General features: G+C 39.2%; 1 protein-coding gene across 5 annotated transcripts in view; it reads left to right on the plus strand.

Moving 5' to 3' along the window:
* The window catches only part of PGAP1 (post-GPI attachment to proteins inositol deacylase 1), a 764579-nt gene that overhangs the window by 126647 nt on the left and 616211 nt on the right, over positions 1 to 21721 (plus strand). For all 5 annotated transcript variants that reach the window (XM_069225850.1, XM_069225846.1, XM_069225848.1 and 2 more), the window contains 3 exons: positions 11610 to 11662; positions 16051 to 16117; positions 20337 to 20442. In XM_069225850.1, the coding sequence (XP_069081951.1) occupies positions 11610 to 11662; positions 16051 to 16117; positions 20337 to 20442 (226 nt within the window). The remainder of the gene's footprint in view (positions 1 to 11609; positions 11663 to 16050; positions 16118 to 20336; positions 20443 to 21721) is intronic.

Consider the following 21721-nt stretch of genomic DNA (forward strand, 5'->3'; position numbering starts at 1 on the left):
TTACTCGTGAAAGGAATTTTCTAGTCTGACGTAGGAACTCTGCTTCAGCTCGTCAGACAGTTGTATCTGTGAGGCTTGTAGAGGCTATTCGTCCCTTGGAATACAAGGAGATTCCGGCAGCTGCTCAAAATAAGAAAACTTGCTGCTCATCAACATTGAGGGAGACGGGGGAAGCTCTATATCGTGATTGAAGGTTAGATAGCTTCACCCCATACCACTCACCTGGGATTTGGGAGTCTGTTTGGCTTCCAGTTACCATTTTAAGCTGGGCAAGAGTGCCATTTTGCAGAACTTACCATTTGAACCCTTGGCCCCTGCCCTGGACTTGCATAGTCTCCAGCTTTGTCCTAGCTTGTCCCATACTGGTAGCAAGTTGCACCGTCCCAGTGGGTGCCCTGCTATTAGAAAATCTAATCTGTGACCAATAGCCTTTGTGGTACAGGCCCCCACCCCTTTTGTGTCAACTGAGGGCATCAGGGTGGACTGTCATCCTTGCCAGCTACTACAATCCTACAGTTAGCCTAGTAAATACTGAACTAGTGGTACTCTAGTAACTGTGCCAAATCAACAAGCAGACATAACTAGACCCCTGACACCACCATAGCAGTGTCCTTGTCAAGGAGGGGTGGACACTTGTGTTGCTTTGGATGGTGGGACAGTGGGTGAACCAGGAATATTTGACTTTATATCAACTGCTGAAACCAAATCATTGCAATACAAGTATTGGTACCATTGCTTTAGCATTCTAGAATAACCCTGTGCGACATGCTCTTTATCTTTATATTACAATGTTAACTATGTTTTTATAGTTCTTAGTGTTTAGGCTGTATTACTGGTTGGGGTCAGAATTCTGGCCCAGGGAGCTGTATCTTAGTTTTATGTGTACTATATTTTTCTTGTGTTTATTAAGGTGCTCTTGTTTGATAAAGCACTGACTAGACATTGATCTAATTAGTGGGTATTATGGTGTAAACTATAATTTGAATGTCTGATCACCCCTCCTTCTCGTGTAAGCCTTGGCCCGCTCTATCTTGCTACCCTGAGAGAGTCAACTGCTGTAGGGGAGTCCCAGGTTATCTAGTTTGGGGTCCAGTATTCCTGTGATCCCAGGACACCAGTGGTAAACAACTCCAACTGATGCAACTGGAGCCTAGTAACTCCTGACTGCCCTGGTGCCCCAGGAAACCAGTTGTCACTTTTGCATAGCAACATTTAAGGACTGTTGCTGAAAGGAAAAAGAGTGTGTTATCAATAGAGTCATTGCTTTGCTGAAGTTGCATGTCAGGGGGTCTATCGATCAGAAGACCTTCAGCCATTGCTTCTGGACCATAGCCATGCTACTAACTGCTAACAGGAGAGACACTATGCCGTAACAGATAGTCGGAGAGCTGCACCAACTATGAACAGAGAGTAAGTCACTAGTGTTATGAAAAGCAAACAGCTGACAACCATGGCTTAAGTGTGCTCCAATAAGGAAGCCCCCATCCAACTTCACTGAAGATCTGCCACTTTTATGTCTTACAAGCCTATTTTTCTTTTCATGCTAACTTTTCATTACTATTATTTGCTCCGTCCTTTGGGTGTTGTAGCCTCAAAATATCAAAGGGCAGGGTCATGCACATATATAGATCAGCTGTCAGGAAAAAAGTTGTTTACAGATGTTGTACTCTTTACCTGCTTCTTTGCAAACCGAGTACACATTTAGTTGCAAATAAGTTGCCCGTTAAATATCAACAAAATGTGCCTGGAAACTTTACAGTTAGACGACAGGGAAGAGATACATACCACAGTCTTGATGTGTGCTGTAACTGCAAAACTCAAACAATCTGACTACTAAGATTTAAAATATTTTTTGGGAGGAAACACCTGTCTCACTCTTGGTAGCTTGGCTCAAGCAGCAAGTCTGTATCTAGATAAATTCATGGGTTACATTTGAAGCAAGACCCAAAACAAATGGGTCCCCTCTGATTCGTGATGGAGACTGTGAATTGCCTGAAAGTTACAATATGTCTGGTATTTCAAAATGTCTCCATTGTGTGATAAGAGAAACAAAAGATAAATGACTGTTGTGGAAATAAACACTCTGTGTGGTAGAGAGTGATTGTACCATGTTGTGCAAGTTCCTATGAGGCAAGCATTGGCATGGGATCTGGCACATCTATGTATGATCTTAAAGTGAGAGCAGAATCTAGAACACATTGTAGTGAGGGCTCGAGAGTAGCTTTTGAAGTTGTGACCGATAAGCTTTTCTGACTATGCAGTAAAAATTCTGGGGACTTAAGCTCGTCAGTGTTTCAGACACTAGTATGACAAAAAGACAAAATCAGTTGGAACCTCTAAATACATCTGAAAGGAATCTGAAATACATGCATTTTATAGTTGTGTGCTAACAAGCATTATAATTTATACCAATCTTTACAGCAACTACATATGCTGCCTATTAGACTTTAGAATATTGTGGCTCTTCAGTAATAAAACAGTGGCCTATATCCCTTGTACAAAATGAGCATGCCTACAGGCAATATCCCTAAAAATGTAGTAATCTGACAAGTTCCGAGTATAACATCCATTCACCAGAAAAAAATGAATCAAATATAGCTGGCAGCTATACTTTGACATCCTTGCTTTCTTTCAGTAACATTTTGCTGAAAGTGCTTTTATTGGTGCAACAAAATTAATTTCAGAAAAACGTATATTTTAGCGGGCCATCATGTCATGGAAGCTTGGCAGCATATATATTTATTTCGCAGAAACAAACCCTCAAAGCAGGAGTTTATTTCTACATCACTAAAACTCTTTGACGACTCTGAGGTCCTGGGAGTTTACTCCCTGCTTATGAGGGGTGTGGTAGGATAGCTGTCATTGTTTTGTTTTCCTGTGTTTGACTATCGTGCCTATTATAGTGGGAGCAGACAGGGGGAAAAAAAAACATCTGCCTAAAATATGGCAAGTCATCTGATGCAATAAATGTGGTGGCCCAGTGGCCGCGTGCTTCCAGCTGAAGCTTCCCTTGGCATTGTTGGCTGTGGGTTTACCTTGGAAAACTTAAACTGTTTTCCACCTCTGAATGGGGTGAAGGAACAGTGAGTTTGGCTTGACTAAGGAACTGCTAATTTATGACAATTCTCAAGGCCCGGCTAACTGTAAATGAGCCCCATAATCCTGACACTGCATGCTGATGAGCTCATTGACAGACTGGTGGCAGCCAGATATCTGAGTTCTTTTGTGTTAACATCTGGGTACTGGAAGATTGGCCTGACTCCAGGAGCAAAAGAGAGGTCTGCATTTTCCACTCCAAGTGAGCATTATCAGTTCACTGTTATGCCTTTTGGATTGAAGACTGAACCTTCAAAAGGTTGGTGAACCAAGTCCTTGATGGGCTGGAATCCTTTAGTGCAGCTTATTTGGAGCATTAAAGAGTTCCCTTCTGTTCCACGAAGCGATAGCTGTCAATCACGTAAAGCTGCAACGTGAAAAGGACTTGTAAGCATTTGCACATTCCAAACTCTGATGAGGTTTAATGAGAGGGCACAGAAGTGACATTCTGATTTCTTCATGGAGGTCATTTTATCTTAAGTTACTGCACAACAAGTTTTGAAAATAAATTTCAGTGAAGGGTGAATCTGTGTCGAAAAGAGTGTATAAAATTTATTGCGTGTCCAGGTGCTGCCATATATGATTCCGTGAGGCACATACAGGAAGGCACTGGAGTTCACTTGGTGCTGTTGTGCTAATTACTAGTTCAGGTGAGCTATTTCAGCTTGGCCGGACCCGGACATGTACCTGAGGTTGACTCGTGAGTTGAAGAATTGTAAGGTAAATAGAATGTCCACCAGAAATAACATTTCCAAAGGGAACTAACTCATTCCTTTGAAAAAATGCATAAATATCAATTCACCACAAAGGTTTCTGCAGAACAGGTTTGTTCAATAAGTTTTTAACCAGGAGCACACAACCCCTGTTTCTTCAAAAGGTTGCACAACTAGTTTTGTTTGCAATCAATAAACCTTTACTGGAAGGGTTGATGTTAACTTTTTTGACCTGCTTTGTCATCCTATTTAAAGTAATCATTTAATACATACCTAATTTGATGAGCTAATGTGCTGTGATGGACAAGAATAATAAACTTTAAATAATTTTCCTTATAATTTTCCATAGAGACGTCTACCACTGTGGCAGAGATGTCCACCTATGTGTACAAAGTTATTAGTAGTAGCTTTAACACTTTAATTCTGTTGTAGGGGGCTCCACCATAGTTACATATATATATTGTAGTAAATATACATAAGATTAAATATCCACATATGTGTGTATATATATATATATATATATATATATATATATATATATATATATATACCTTTGTAAATCAGTTCCCTTTTGCTTATGGTTTGAGATTCTGAAAAGGCCACAACCAGGAACCTGTAAGTAGGAACCTGTGAGTAAACATTTGTGTAAAATCCCCTGTATTCTTTTTTAAGTTTGAAATTCTGTTTCGGTTTTCTTTAATAACCATTTGGGAATAAGTTCTGCACCTCTAATGTACTATTTCAGGCGGCTTCTTCTTAGGTTTGGTGTTCTAGGTTTATATGTTAAGGTATAAAAATACCTGTTTTTGCTGATATTTTTGACAATTATTTCTCTTTCTTGACATAAAAATACGAGTCATGCTGGTAAGATACTGACCAGGTGGTAGCCCTACCTCAAATAGGAGATACCATCAACAGGGGTGTGGAATTTAATAAAATATCTACTTGTCCATGGGACAGGTTGCTTCATTAATCTACTTGTCCCTGTAAAACAAATCTTCTTGTTCTTTTGGAGCTATGCAGTGCAGTGACAAATTATAGCAGCAATCTCGCTATGTAAGAGCTCTGATAATGGCCTCCTTGATTATGCCAGGGCTAATACTATAGTAGGACTTGAATGCTAGCAATTTCAAGCCCTTCCATAGCAATTTTCGTATTTTGCCACCTTTCCACAGATCTATATACTGGGCCTGAAGGAAGCAGTAAGCAAATGTTCCAGGGCTGGATGCCTTTGAGTCTGTGCAAACCTAGTAAAATGCGTGTGTTAAGGATTTTCGCCAACTCTTCTCTAATCTTTTCCCATACTGAGAAAGGTTGGAAATTTACTCCTGACAAGGGCAGAAGTAGAAGTTGTTCCAGGGTTGTGAAAAATGTAGCCAGAGGTAAAGTGAACTTGTAAATGCTCAATTGATTTTCGCATGAGCAATTCTACATATATATATATGCTGTGCTAAAATACAGTTCACAAATAAGTTCTAGGAGTACGATTTCCTTGTCTACTTCTGTAAATTTGTGTGAATTCATGAAAGCCAAAAATGAAAAGACATATACCATGGGTGCACTTTTCTGACTTTTGTTAAGAATTGGGCCCCCAAATAGGTCTGGAGTTAACCAAGACATTTTGTTTTTGTTAAAATTCTATTTCTCCCTCTATCCATCTGTCTGCTGGCTTTACTGTGAGTGATAGCATTCTGCTGTTCCACAAGGAGCATATTGGCACACAAAGTAGTTTTGTTAAGTGCCAGGAACTTCTGTGGCAATGTGGGCTTTTTGAGACCCATTTCTTTTTTTTTTTTTTTAGCTTTTTGCCAAAGTCTGTTACAATGGTGATGGCCTGGCAGCTCCCACAAATATAAAGTGTTACAAAAGTCATGTCAAAACAAGACACTCATTGACAAAACCAAAAGGCTGACCAACAATTTCAGATCGGTTGACTTTGACAGTTGACAGTGCTTGTTTATTTTCATGTTTACCATAATCTTGATGAAAATGGTTACACTGATATTCCATTATTAATATTTTTTGGAAATACTAGCATGCATTGACACAGTTTACTAAATGTTGCTTCAAAGAAATAGTACCTAAAATTTCACAGTAATTTAGCAAAACGTTTTTTCTACTTGCATTTAATTTTCTGAACATTTTATTTTGAAAGGAAAGAAACATCAATCTTCCTTACAAGCTTCTGCATACATCTGAATCTAATCAAAGAGCAGTCTGGGAGCAATATTAATAAACTTTTCAAATGTGTGTACACACTTTTTTTTATTGGAACCTCTGACTGTAGTGTAGTGTGACCTTACAACAGTTATTTTGATTGCTCACCCTAAAAATAAACACTTTGCATTAACCACTTAGCTGCTGGGTATCCCTCCCCCGCCCCACCCCAAAGGCTTAGCCCCTTTTTGGCTATTTGGGCTATTTGGGCTAGTTCATGCTTAGGCCCCCATAACTTTTCGTGCACATAAGCTATCCATGACAAATTTACGTCCTTTTTTCCCAATTTTCTCGGGATTGTAAAGGTACCCAGAGTTTGTGGGTTCCCATGGAGGAGACCAATACATTAGCCAAAATACAGCTAAAATGTGTGTGTGTGTTTTTTTTTTTTTTTTCTTTTTGAAAAGTGGGAAAAAAGTGCTGCAGAAGAAAGTATCTGGTTTTTTTTTCTTGCAAACGGCATCAACAAACAGTGTGCGTTCTAAAATCACCATCTTCCCATCTTTCAGGAACAGGCAGAGTTGAATCAGAAAACCGCATTTTTTCAACACCGTTTTGGCATTTTACTGGGACATTCCCCATTTTCACTATTTTTTGTGCTTTCAGCCTCCTTCCAGTTAGTGACAGAAATAGGTGTGAAATGAGTGCTGTATCCCGGACAGCTAAACATTTCTGAAAAGGAGACAATTCTGGATTCAACAAGGGGTCATTTGTGTAGATCCTTCAAGGTTTTTTTTACAGAAAATAACACAAAGATTGAAATTGAGTTAAAAAAAAACAGACACTTCTGTCCACGTTTTCTTATGTAACCTTTTCCAACTATGGCAGATTTTTGAAAGTAATATACTGTTATCTCTGCTGGACTCTTATGGTTGCTGGATATATAGGGCATGTAGGTTCATCAAGAGCCAATAAATGAGCTGCACCTTGCAATGAGTTTTCATTGTATACCGGCTATACAGCAATTCATTTGGTAAAATATAAAGGGTCAAAAATGCGTATCAAGGAAACCTTTGTACTTCCAAAATGGCCACAAGGTATGGAGTTTAGAAACAGTGGTTATTTCCACATCTCTGAATTTGGGGGTCCCCATACTAGCATGTGAATTACAGGGCATTTCTCAAAATGACTTCTTTCTTACACACTGCCTTACATTTGGAAGGCAAAATGTAGAGAAAAAGAATTGGCAATGGTTCTTCTATTCTGTTTTGCCTAAAGTCTCCCAATAAAAATGGTACCTCACTTGTGTGGATAAGCCTAGTGCCCGTGACAGGAAACGCCCCAAAACGCAACATGGACACATCACATTTTTCCATTGAAAAATTATGTGTTTTTTGCTAAGTGCCTAGCTATGTATTTTGGGCTGTAGCTCAGCTGGCACCTAGGGAAACCTGCCAAACCTACACATATATGGAAAGTAAACACCTAGGGGAATCCAGGATGGAGTGACTTGCGGGGCTCTTACTGGGTTCTGTCACCCAAAATTATTTGCAAACCTCAAACCAGGGCTAAAAAATATTTTCCTCAAATTTTGGTGCTGCAAAGTTCTAGAATGTGAGGGGAGCCACAAACTTACTTCCACCCAGCGTTCCCCCAAGTCTTCCCATAAAAATGGTACCTCACTTGTGTGGGTAGGCCTAGTGCCCACAGCAGGAAACGCCCTAAAACGCAACTTGGACACATCACATTTTTCTATTGAAAAATTATGTGTTTTTTTAAAAGTGCCTAGCTGTGGATTTTGGGCTGTATCTCAGCCTGCACATGTGGAAATCTATAAAAACTATACATTTATGGGAATTGACACCTAGGGAAATCCAGTATGGGGTGACCTGTGGGGCTCTCACTGGGTACTGTCACCCAGAATCCTTTGCAAACCTCAAACTTGGGCTAAAAACACTCTTTCCTCACATTTTGGTGCTAAAAAGTTCTGGAATCTGAGGCGAGCCACAAAATTTCCTTCCACCCAGCTTTCCCCCAAATCACCCCATAAAAATGGTACCTCACCTATGTGGGTAGGCCTAGTGCCCGCAACAGGAAATGCCCCAAAACACAATGTGGACACACCACATTTTTCTAATGGAAACAGGCGTTTTTTTGAAAAGTGCCTAGCTGTGGATTTTGGTCTCTAGCTCAGCCGGCACCTACGGAAACCTACCAAACCCATACATTTATGGAATGTAGACACATAGGGGAAACCATAATGGGGTGACTTGTGGGGCTCTTACTGGGTTCTGGCACCCAGAATTCTTTGCAAACCTCAAAGTTTGGCTAAATAAACATGTTTGCTGCACATTTCGGCGATGGAAAGTTCTGGAATCTGAGGAGAGCCACAAACTTGTTTCCACCCAGCATTCCCCTAAGTCTTCCGATAAAAATGGTACCTCACTTGTTTGGGTAGGCCTAATGCCTGTGTCAGGAATGGATCACACAACGGTCAATGTTTGTCCTTACATGAGGGCAACTGTTGACATTGGGGTGATCCATTCCTGGGTCAGGCACCAGGTACAGGCACTGAAGTTGTGTAGCATTTTTATAAAGACAGGTGGGGAAACACTGGGTGGTAGGTATTTTGTGGATCATAGCATATTCCTATAGTTTGTGTGACATAAATGCAAGAAGAAATAGAGTTTTTATTCAACATTTCACCTTTTCAGGGTATTCTGGGTAAGAAAACTTTAGGGAATCCACACAAGCCACACATCCGTGGACTCAACCTGGTTTTCTAGTTTCCAGAAATGTCTGGGTTTGGTAGGTTTCCCTATATGTTCCGCTGAGCCCAGGACCAAAAACACAGGTGCCTACCTTACAAAACTAGGTTGTTTTGTGATAGATCATTTTGATGTCTCCACAATACGATTTAGGCGATGGAATTTGGGGCTGAAATAAATTGGGGAGCACCCAAGAGAGCACTCTTTCTGTGCTTGCCACCAACGGCACCTGCTCTCTGGGTTGGGCTAACGCACTAAAGGCCCACTGCACAGACTGTGCTTGCAAAGGGACAGCAGAACTGTCCTCATCACCTCCCTCAGAATCACTCCAAGAGGAATTGTCAGATGGGACTCCTCCTGCTGAAAAATCACTCTGAGTCTGTGCCATTATACTGTCCCTTAAATGCTGTCTCAGTCTCTGATCCTACGTCAGAGCTGTCCTCTAGAACCTGAGTTAGAGCAGTAGTCATCCAAAAAGATGCCATCTCTGCTACTGTCTAAATTGTCCCTCTCAAACACTAGCCTACGTAGACAGTGACAAAATTGCTGGTGGGTATGTGTGTGTGATGCGTGCAACAGTAAAGGTCACCTTACCTTCGCTTCTTCCCTCAATCAGCACATTCTGTCAAGACACTCAAAAAAACAAAAAAGACACACTATTACTTCACCTCGTCGCATACCCATCGCCACAGTCTTTAGCGCCTCTGGCGCCCAGTCCGACAATCATTTGTGCTCCCACTCCCATGACCTCCTCCTCGTTTTCCATCACTACCACCCAGAAAAAGGGCCCTTCATCTCTCCTTAGCCCCCTTGCACATACATTTCATTTGTATTATAGCGCAGGTAATGTCTGGCTTTACTAATCTACTCAGCTATTCACATAAAATACAGATCTGATTTTTGCAATAGACATATACACCTTCTGCACTGCTTTATAACATCAAAAGTGCCACTATCCAAAAGTCAGATCCTTTTCTAGCAGAAACATAATCACAAGAGTTAGCTTGACCTTTTATTGCTGCCTAAAAGCTACGGTTGAATTGAGTTGGTTGGAGTATGTGCATTGTTTTGAAGACGAGAGCTAAGAGACAACTGGTGGCGAATATATATATATATATATATATATATATATATATATATACACACACACACATCTATGGAAAAAGAGATTACTTTTATATGTGGGTGTGGTTTCCCTGGGGGGCTGATCGCAGCCCCCAAGGAAACCACACATGCATTGACAAAAGTGATACATATATATATATATATATATATATATCTATATATCTATCTATCTATCTATCTAGATATAGATGTCTTTGACCTTGTACAGGGCTCTGTTGCCTTTTGGCTAAGTTTGTGCTATACAAATACCACACACATACATACTTTGCTAGGTAGCAATCAGTAGCATCACAGTGCATGACAAATATATTGAGTTTAATGAGGGATATATATATATATATATATATATATATATATATATATATACATTGCTAGGTAGCAATCTGTAGCATCACAGTGCATGATGAATATGTTGAGTTTAATGGTGGATATAAATATATCTATATATAGATCTATCTATATAGACCTATATATATTTTTTAATAGCTGTACGGTTTCCCTGTTTGGATGGGGGCGATCGTGGCCCCCACGGAAACCATACAGCTATTAAATAAAATAAAAAAAATTGTCCCCTTAGGGGGTCAGCCCTTCTCAAGGGTGACCCCCTGTCAGTTTTATTTTTGTTTTTACAATTTGTTGTATTAATTTTTAACCCCTATGGGGGCACGACCATTTATTTTTTCAAATAATATGCCCTCTTGGTGGTGGTGGCCCATTTTCAGAGGAGGCCGACCCCCCTGGTGTCTAGTGAGGTTTCCTGCCCGTGGATCGCAGCTGTGCTGCGATCCACGGCAAGGAAAGCATATCAGGAAGGCCTCCTTTGAAAGGGGAGAATCTCCCCTTTCAAACGTAGCCTTCCTGAACGGTTGGTAGGCCCTTTTGGGCCCATTTTCCCCACCAGAGCAGAAAGCAGCCTTTCCTGCTGCTTCCTGCTCCGGTGGGGAAAACGAAGTGTGGTGTCAGCGCGCATCTCGCCATGCTGACGTCACAGAGGGATGGGTGGGGATGGGGAGAAACATGGAAAGTCTTCTATGTCTCATGAGGGTATTTTACATTTAAAAAAATCCTCCAGTGCAATGCATCAGAGGATTTTTTAAACCCCTCCCTGGCGTTGGCTACTGGTCGTGACCCGCAGATGGGGTGAAAGAAGCATAAATCCAATTTCAAATAGCATTAGCATATGGACACAAATATTACCTCAACTGCAGACAGTTCCTTTCCTGGAAAACTGGCAGCCAAAGGGTTTGTGTTGCAGGAGGTGAGGCCCACTTGTCCCAGAGAAAGAATAAACATGACAGCTTGTTGTCCTTGACCCTAAGAAGTATGTCCTGGACATTAGGCTATAGGAATTCCACTCCCCTGCATCATCCAATCTTTATATTACAATCTTAATGGATCTGTGAAAAGGCCTGGTACTTAGTCAATAAACATTGATACTATTAGATGAGGATTTAATCAGTGAATCTCAAGTTGCATGCACGTATCTCTGCAAGTGTACCATACATTTCTCATTTGAGTTTAAAAAGAAAAGGCTGTACCTACAAATAGTTTCAAATTGCTGAGTTGTTGGGCAACTGCATATAACATTAAACATAAACTGATTAAGTGATCAGTGTTGACACTTGCTCCTTTTGGCTCTCTTTTGCACATTGTACTGCTGTCACAGTGAACCATATGTGATAAGAGCTGTTTCAAGCTACACAACAGGTATCATTCAGTATCTGATGCTTTTTAATTTCTATCTTAACAGAGCACATCAGTGCCTAGAGTGTGGGCCTCGACTGATCATCTTTCCATAGTATGGTAAGCTACTTCAGCAAAGCTAACATTTTAAAATTACATTGACTCTGAATGGTTGAATATGTCTTATATATTTTGTTTTCTTGTGCATTCTGGTTCATATTGTCTCCCTCAGATAAATGAATAATTGAGATAGCCTTGTTATAATGAGAAAATCATGTATGCACTCAACAGATGCTAGTGCTCTAGAGAAAAGTGCACAACTTGTGTGTCTGCATACTGTTGCTATCTAGCCCAGAGATGGGTGTTACACATTCACAGAAAATAAAAAGGACGATTAGCTGCTTTATTTGGGCTCCTGCAATAACTCCAACACAGGCCCACGTTCTACAAGATAGTCTGTTGGGTGGGTGAAAGGGGAAGCAGAGCCCAGGGATAGATCAGACATATCACTTATGCACTTATTAGTACCTGTGAAAGGTTTTGAGTGTCTCTTTAAAAACATCCCAGATAGGAGATTGGCCACAAAGGCAATCTTGTAGCTCCTGATCGAAGCTAAACATTATGCAAAAATAGATAAGCAAGGCTGCAAACTCTTTGTGACATCAGGGAAGAGGAATTAACCAAGCAAACAGATGCAGTAGAAAAAGCTCTTGCCACACCCCCAGCCAGGAAATCACCAGACTGGAGACTATGAAGGGTGAAAAAGAAAAAATAGGGCAGCAGGAATTTTCCATCTACGCACCCAGAATTTGGAACAGCATTGCTGTATTGATCAGGACCACTGCAGTGCTGCTCCAATTTTGGAAAGAGTTGAAAACTTACCTCTTTAAAGAACACTACAATCCCATCACTTTACTGTATACTTGTCTTTAACTTTGTACAGGGCTCTGCTGCCTTTTGGCTAAGTTTGTGCTATACAAATACCACATACATACATACTTTGCTAGGTATCAATCAGTAGCCTCACAGTGCTTGACGAATATGTTGAGTTTAATGGGGGAAGTGTTAATTGTCAGAGCGAAAGATAAAACTAGGCAGGATGACACTGAAAGCACTTTTGTCCCCGAGTTTGCTAGATTTTCTCCTCAACCAGTGCTCAATAAACTATTTCCAATCAAGCAGACCTGACCTGGTAAGCTTGTATGTTAGGCATGTAATGTAATAAGATGCTATGTCAACCCCACTGCATCGACCTAATAGTAACATTGCAACTAATGCTACCCCTCACATTAAATTTAATTATGTGTAATTACATTTAATAGGAAAACGTACCATGACCCCCCATTAGTCATCCTAAACCTAATTTAAAATACATTTAATAAGTTAATGGTACACTGGATTAAATTAAATAAGCAACTTTAACCTAACCCTAAATATATTGAAATTGTAATTGTAACCCAAGCTTAATGCTATTCCTAACTTTAAAGTAAATCAAATTATATTAAATTCAAATAAATATTTTAAGCCATCCATAATACCAACCTGAATTTTAGTTCATTTGAATTCAAATTAAATGAAGTAACCTAAAACTAACCATAAAGTTAATCTTAACCCCACATTTAAATTACATTAAAATAAATTATATAAGTAACCTTAACATAAATGTAGCCTGCTCCCTAAATTAAAATTATTTAAGGTACAATAATGATAACACCCTAACCATACTGACACTTACATGTATACTTAGAAAAATAAAAATGGCAATACATTGTTTCAAGTGCTGTCTCTATACAGAAACAAACTTCCCTAACTTTTAGAACGGGAAAACACTTCTAGAGAACCAAAGGCAATGTAGAAGCACCATCCTTGCAGAACAGAGAGCGAGAGTAGAAATATCGTCTAGATTAATAGGGGCATATTCACAAAAGGACTTAGGAGTATTTAAAGCAGTGCTTCTGTACTACACTTTTGTGTAATCTTTTATGCCTTTGTGTATTGGCCCCATAACGCCGAAAATGGGAGTAGGATGGGAAAAGTCAGGGAATTTTCATATTTAAATTGTACAAATAGAAAGAAGAGTGCCCTTTTTGCCCTTTTACTGCCAGGCAGTTGGATGCGCCAGGCTCGATTCACAAAGGCATGTGAAAATACTTAACAGTACCTCTCTAGTATTTGCTTGTATTTCTAAAGGCTTTCTGAAGTTACATCCACCAAGCAGCACCCAAACAAGGTAAACAATAAGGGTAATATTATCTGTATTGAAGTGACACAATCAACTTATTATACATAAAATAAAATAAATAGTTTTTGATATTTATTTCATACCTAAAGAAAACTCTGGGATAGAAGTTAGGAGACCACAAAAAAGAAAATAATAATTGTACTGAACAAGTTAGGAAAGTTAGTCATTTGTCTATATGGATCTAAAGAAGATGTTAACGATGAAGACCATGAGTTGTGCTGTTGGTAAAAAAAAAAAAATTTGACTAATTAGTAAACTTACTTGCTTAGAACTGAGGATCAAACTGTTCAGGTTGCTCTTGGTCACCTTTTGAGAAATATGTGTGAATACAAAAAGTAATTAAGAGTGTTTGGGACATTTTGAGTTTGTGTGTGCAATTAATTAAGATTACAGTTTTTTACACTAGTTGTATAGTGTTTCATTTTTTTAATATTAAAAAAGTTTCACTTTTGTACAGAGGCTGTCATTTTAACATGAACTGTTGCTTTTCTTTACTAGGTTGCGAAGGCTATAATCCGTACAATAAAATATATATTAATCACAACCAGTTAATGAGTATTGCCTCTTAATCCTGTGTCTCTAGAGATGTTCTCAGCAGAATTCTTTCTAACATATCCTGCATCTCATGCTCCTTTTTAGGCACCTCTTCTGCTATTTCTTGTGCTTCTCATTTTAGCTCAGTAGAGACCAGTGTTTTGAGTACTTGTAGGTGGCTAACAAAACTAATGTTTGACTTGCTGCAAAGGACTAACATGATGTTAAGCAAAAAACATAAGTTATGCCTGCATTATTAAGCCTGGGAGGAAGTTTACGGTGGATGTTTCATTCATTTTTACGTGTTTTTGGTTTTACAATACAAGTATTTTAATTACAGACAAAGGGTTGATACGCCCCCTGTACCCACACCTCCCCAACCTCTGATTTGCAGAATCATGAGGTTTCTGTAAAGATCATTTTGCTAGAGACCACAGATATTAGGGATCTTGATGACAATTGTAGAAGAAATGATAAAAGTGATACATTGTCATGTAAGGATGCAATAAGTATATTTTTCTCAAAACATTGTTTAATGAAAGCTCTAATTTTTATTCACATCACAAAAGGGGGTTATTCTTGCACACCTCACCAAATTGGACAGGAACAGAAGTTTTTAGGTTTTGATTGATAACCATTGTGTCTACTTGACTCGCATTTAATACAGGGATTTATTTTTTGTCTATCAGACTTCGTTTTATGATCTGAGTAAAGAAAGACACTGTCCTTTTAGCAGATATCTTTCTTCGGTTTTATTACTAGATACTTTGACACCTGGGCAGAATAAGAACCTGAGTGGTGCACTGGATATGGTTTTTGTCATTCCCTATATCCAAACTCCATGCACCACTGCTTGGTTTTTCGGTGTGCGCATTGGGCACAAGATCTGTCCTCCTGGCCACGTGTAAAAAGAACATCCAAAAGTACTGAATGGATTTACAGCAAACTAAAGGATATGTTCTGACCATTGTTCTTTCTTCATGCCAAATGTAAAGTAATTCAGTTTTTGTTGTATTGGAGTGGAAAAATTCATATGGCACTTAAATTTGAAATGTCTAATTTTGGATCACCCAAGGTAGCTTTGCTGGAAATTTTAAACAATCCACATGTGTTACAAGTTTTGTTCTGCATTGTTAAACGTATCCCATTATTATAAAAAGAACAAATGTACTTGAACTTAAACTTTTTAAGCACACACAACTTTGTTTTTTTCAATATGACTATCCTCACAAATACTGAACGGCTATAGACCAATCTAGAAAAAAAGGTCTGTTTTGAATAAAGTTTTATTTTCATGTTAAGTTTGATTTGATTCGGTTCAGCAGTTTGCTTTAGCATAGAGAAAAAATATTGCGACTTTAAATGGAAAATGCTATTTTTGGATCGTCCAAGGAATTTTACTGTTCTGCTCTTGATCAAATTGCACCAAGTTTGAAAATATTTCTCTTATGCCGATGCAATCAAATGTTTCATTTCCAGTGGACCAGTTAATCACTGACTGGGTACTCTCTAGTTTATCTATTGATTTTAATTGACTCTCTTTATATACGTCGTTTTCTCAGGATTGTCATTAATTTATGAATAATTAGAATAACGACTTTGTTGGCCCACACTTTGCTTCTACAAGTTATTTCTTTAAAACAAACTCAAATGGAGGAATATTTTAAACTATACTAACTATTCCTTTGCACTTGCACACATATTCATATTCATTGTTTTTCTCCTGCTGTAGGTGCAAAGAATTGATTTTGGCTACCATTAGAGCATTCTTCGACCTAATTGATGAAGATACTAGGCAGGTTTGTTGATTTTACGTCTTTACCTTGTTTGTTTTTACATATTACAGCCAAGTGATTTTACTTCTTTACCTTGTTTGTTTTTACATATTAGAGCCAAGTGAACCAGGTCACTAGTGTTTTATATTTAGTGCGCAATAGGAGTAAAATAAAGGGATAACTAAACATAATTCCACCCCTCCTCACTCTGCCTTATAACTATCACTTTCTAGGGGATGCTAACTGCTGATCAGTGTGGTTTGTTGACTTTAATTTGATATGCTATGTCGATCAAACATAAATTGAGTCACTGGAAAAAGTTTCCACACTACATAATCCATATTGGTTCCAGTGTAAACAGGTCAAAACTTCTTATAGTTGCAGGATAAATCTGGTTATATTTATCCTGTTTATTGTTGTTTTAAGACATTTAAAGCGGTTCCATTTTTTCCTAGCTAGTATAAATATCATCTTTAGGTCGACTAGGGCTGGGGAAAAGGGATTTTGCCTGCAGCTGAAAATATAAACCTTAAATTCTTACATTTATTTCAATTGAGATTGAAATAAGAATTTTGTCATAAAATGTTTGATTTCACTATTCACTCAAATACCTGTTCTAAAAGCAGCACTTATTTCACGTGGGAAGTCAGACTTTAAAATAATCCCAAACATATTGCATGTCTTAAGGTCCAATGTCAAAGATCATACATAGTTGCTTCTAATGATAAATTTACATAATTTTGTGCAAGTGAAATGAGGATTATGCACTACTTTTTCTTTCCTAATATACAACTGAAAATTACATTTATAGCGAAAGGTGTTCTTGGAAGTGACTCTGGATTAGAACACAACTGACTCAGGCAGGCAGATTCAGGGGTGCCTCTGAAAGATTGAGGCCTAGGATCAGAGCCCCTTTGCCCGTGTCTAAACATCTTTGCTGCTCTCACTTACCATACCATTCGTCCATGTTTACGTTCACTAAACCAAGGATTAATTTACTTGCATGTATCTTCTTATTCATTCACTCATTCAATCATCATGCACTTATTTATCCATCCGTTCAATCTCTTGCTGACTCATTCGCACATTCAGCACTCACTGATCCGCCAACTCACCTTTAAAATCGTCAGTCAGTGCGCATTCAATATAACAGGTTAAGAACTACCGGCTTTCCAATACTTTTTTTATAAAATTGAGTGGTGTACGCATGACTTTTCTATCCGGGTTCCAAGCACTAAATTGTGTTCTGCAACCAGGTGCATGCTTTATTTTTACACGAGACTGAAACCAGGAAAATAAGGATCAAAATAAGGGCCGTGATTTACTCCTGCTCTTGAACATACCCTCGGGTTTAATTCATAATTCCACACATTCCCGGTAGTACGCTTGGAAAGCTGCACCATGCTCAGTTTTCTGCCGGGAATGTCAGATGTACTATTGAGAATGTCAGGTGACGTCATGTGAGCTTCTGTCCCTGCTACGCAGATGTATTCTTCACAAAGAACTCTTGGGAATGGAGCCCCTGTGTAAATGCATATTTTATTTGGGGGGGGGGGGGGGGTGTTCTGCACAGAAAGTCGCTCCTCTACCTCCCCAGCAAGTCTGGAATGATCTATCCGCACCCCTGGAAATGGAGTTTCTCCACCCACGCACTGACATGAGTAAATCGCCGTTTATTTCCAATAAAGAAAGGTGCCAGCGAGGGTTTGTGAATGCCACAAATGAACTTGTTTTGGGCGTTCCAAAACTTGCAAGGCAAGCCATGCGTTAGAATTCCCCCTTCACACAAGTAAAAAATGATTTATTCCTGCTAATTTCACTTATGGCAGAGAAATACGCAGTCGTAAATACATTTAATTCGTGGCAGGTGTAAAAAGGATAGGTTCAGTAGTAATCTTATTTTGACCTAATTTACCATTTTTAATCGGGCCCATGGTTTTCTGTGACCAGCATTTGTATATTCACTATATCCTGTTCTGCTCATGATGGCTTTCCCTAAAACATCGCCTAGTGCTGATTCTAAAACTGACAGTGTTCTTTTGTCCTCTGAAGATGACACCTTGATAAAATAGATAAAATAGATAATCTATGTAGTATGACACTGCTGTCAACAAAATGATGTGGGTTTATTGAAGAGCAGACTTGCCTAACATCCACTGCTATGTTGTTTACATACTCCACGCCCTTTACATTTAATAAATTAACTTCTGAGTATTTGAATTATTTCACCTTATGGTGAGGTGTTTGTCAGTAACCAGCTCATTGTACCCTTAAACCTAGTCAAATTTTTTACGAAACCCTTCTTTTTTCATTCATTTCTGGAACCAAAATACATTTTCTTCTGCTTCAAAATACATGGAAAAGGTCATGCTCTAGCCTGGTTCTTTGATTGCCACTGCTTTTTTCCCCCAGACTGAACTGTGGTGGCCACTGACCATGTACAGATGGCCAAGTACATGTTCCAGGGTTTGCACTGGAGAGAAAGCTAATGTACCCCTCCAGACATTCCAGAAAACAGGTCACATGGATAGAAGGGGTGGATGAGTCATTATTGTAAACTTTCATTAATATTGTAAATCTTCTGCACACTGGTCATTATTGCTGATCTAACCTGATGGTCATTATTCTTAATTCTTTTTGAAGTTCTTTACTACTAATCCAGTCTTAAGTCGTTATTGTTGTGTGAGAGGCAGCATTGTAGGTCTCCTTGGCCAATGCACTAGAAACAATCACTTGCAAAGGCAATAGCTGTCACCTTTGAAACCTTTTGTCTCTGCCAATACCTTTTAGTCATGCTGTACAGCATCGGCAGAAATGCAGAAAAAGTACTGCATGAAAAAAAAGGCAAAATAGGTGTGATGACACGGCTGCATCGTTTTATGACCACGCATGCGGCGTGACACATCAGCGTGATGCGGGTACCATTTTTTTTTTTATAAAGTGGAATGGCTAGCAAAAATTTGCTGCCTGGTCCTCTAAAAAGGTAAAATTAAAAAAAATACAACAGATGGAGAAAGAGAGGGCAACGTATGAGCGGGTCGAGGCAGCAGGAGAGTTGAGGAAGGGAAAAGAAGCACATGAGGAAGCAGGAAAATGGGCAGGAGAAACAGATTAGGGAGAGAAGAACATGAGGACAAAAAAGCAGCTCGAAGTGCGGGGGTGAGATAAGCACACTAGGGAGAGAAAGCAACTTGAATGGCATAGGGGAGTGAATGACATGGACAAGAGAGAGCAACACAGAGCACGGGGAAGAGAAGTGCACACTCGGAGACAGCTGGAAAACACATGCACTCTCAAGGATCAAAAAGGAACACGTTGTTTCCTAAATGTGAGCAGTGGAAGGACACAAGTAAATATTCTATGCTTCAGGTGAGGGACAAACACAAGAAGGACAATGCAGGCCATCGAGTAAGAAGCAAGCAAATGAGTGACAATAAAGTCATACATTGGTTAGCAGTGGACGGGCTTTATGTAGGGTGACCAGGCGTCCTAGATATGCTGGAACAGTCCCGTTTTTTTTTTTTACCAGCTGTTCTAGTAGATTTTGGCAAATATGACTCACGTCAGGGTTTTCAGAGAGGTCCGACTAAAAACAATGGGATGCAAGTTTTTATGTGTTCAAAAGCAGGACAACTTATCAGCTATTACCAGGAAGCAGTTTAATTAACAGATATGATACTGGATTTCAAAAGTGCAATTTATTTATTTATTTTCTTAGTGTCTCGTGGCGTGTGTTTCTGTGTAGATGAGTGCTGTCATTTTGCAATTTGGTTGATGTAAAGTTGCAGTCCTCCTTCTATTTTTGGGAAATGTCCCAGTTTTTGGTTTACACAATCTGGCCTTCCCAACTTCAAGCCCACTGTAAATTCTTGGTAAGCTGCCAGTAGTTCTTTTGCAGCCAGACAGCTTGCACAGTCTGGTAGGTTCAATTTAAGAACGTGCTATGACTTGTGCCATTTTAATAATAATCTTGATGGGCATTTTCCGTAAACCCATGCTAAAAAGATTTTGTGCATTTACTCTTGATATCTCCATCTACTTGAGTTTGGTGTAGGACACTTTTTTTACGCCAATGTATTGGATTAGGGGAAATATTTTAAAGTGTTTACAATCTACAAATACATGTTGTGGCAATCTTTACTTTTCCTTCTGTAATTTACATGGAAACAATCTTGAATTGTACTGTACTTGTGAATTTCAGAGGTTTGGAAATATGTGTAGCATTTCCCTTTCTACCTTTTAGATAACCAAAGATCCAGAGAGGCGAATGTCTGTGTTAAGTCATCACTTTGTGAGACACCCAGCAAAATACCTGGATTCAAGCGAGGAAACTGCCATTGCTTTATCAGGTTTGCAGTTCTACAAACGGTTATTGTACAATTCTGATTTGTCTCATACTCCAAGGGTTCACTCCTTTCTCCTCTTCATCTGCCATTTTGTGATATTCAGACCCTACTTGTATTCACGCTCAGTCCTTACTGCATTACTATCCCATGCTAAGTATGTAATGACCCTACGTTGCTTTCAATGGCCAAGCTTCCCAACCGTCCTGGTGAGATGGATCTGTTCCTTTATTACCTTATGGTAGGTCTGAAATTGATTTGTGTCCAAATAAATTAAAAGGAGGTTCCATTTTAATGACACACAAAAGTGTTGTTAGCCTCATGTGCTCAGCTTGATGTGTGAGTCTTCATGACCCTCAACCTCACACATACTAGAATATCACTAGTTTTTTTATCAACTCCTGTGAAAAGTGTATGGAGATAAAGCTCCAAAGGATATTGTTTCATACAATAATCCAGCAAAATTACATGCTATGTGTACTCCCTTAATCAGTGCTCCCCATTACTACCAAATACCTGCGTTTCATATGTGAGCAACATGATCTCGGCATGTAACCATAGTATTACAGAAACTTTGGATTGCTCTCTCATTTTCATTGTGAATTTTGTCCAGTAGAGATTGTACCGTTCATTGAACAAGACACTCGGTGGATCCGGGCTTCAGAAGGGTTTCTTCATGTATTTGATTCCTGTTCTGAACAGATTACTGGTTAAATAGCTGAGTTGTAATAAACCTGTGTTAGATGTTTGTTGTAGATCCCATTGCAGACCAGCTGACCACCTCTCACAAGACAGCTGCCAACCCTTCCAGTGGTTTTTTTGCTGCTCTTTATGTGGACTAATTACATCTTAAAATTAAAATTAAGTGTGTTTTAGCCCAAAGTTAGAATGTGCTGGAACTTTGAAAACAAATCTTTATTCTCATCTGCAAGATACCCTACTGTGACCCAATAACTTCCAATAGTATTACTCCTCGTTCATTGAAGATGGCCATTTCCTCTTTTTGAGCCCTTTAGTGACCTGAAAATGGTCTCATTTGGTCAACTGTCAATAAAACCCCCATGCCCATCAGGGCCAAAGGTTGAATACACAACACCTGCACTACATAATAAGGGTATTAAGGCCTGAATTAGAGTTTAGTGGATGACGTAGCACCTGTTGGGATGGCGGAGGATATTACCTCCGCCACCTCGAGGATACTCAGCCCGCCATATGTAAAGATGACCGCCAGTTCATTGGTCATCTTTGTACATTGATGGGAACTGCTGTCATGGCGGATCCTTTC

Source organism: Pleurodeles waltl, chromosome 3_1 (assembly GCF_031143425.1).
Source record: "Pleurodeles waltl isolate 20211129_DDA chromosome 3_1, aPleWal1.hap1.20221129, whole genome shotgun sequence".
Classification (NCBI taxonomy): domain Eukaryota; kingdom Metazoa; phylum Chordata; class Amphibia; order Caudata; family Salamandridae; genus Pleurodeles; species Pleurodeles waltl.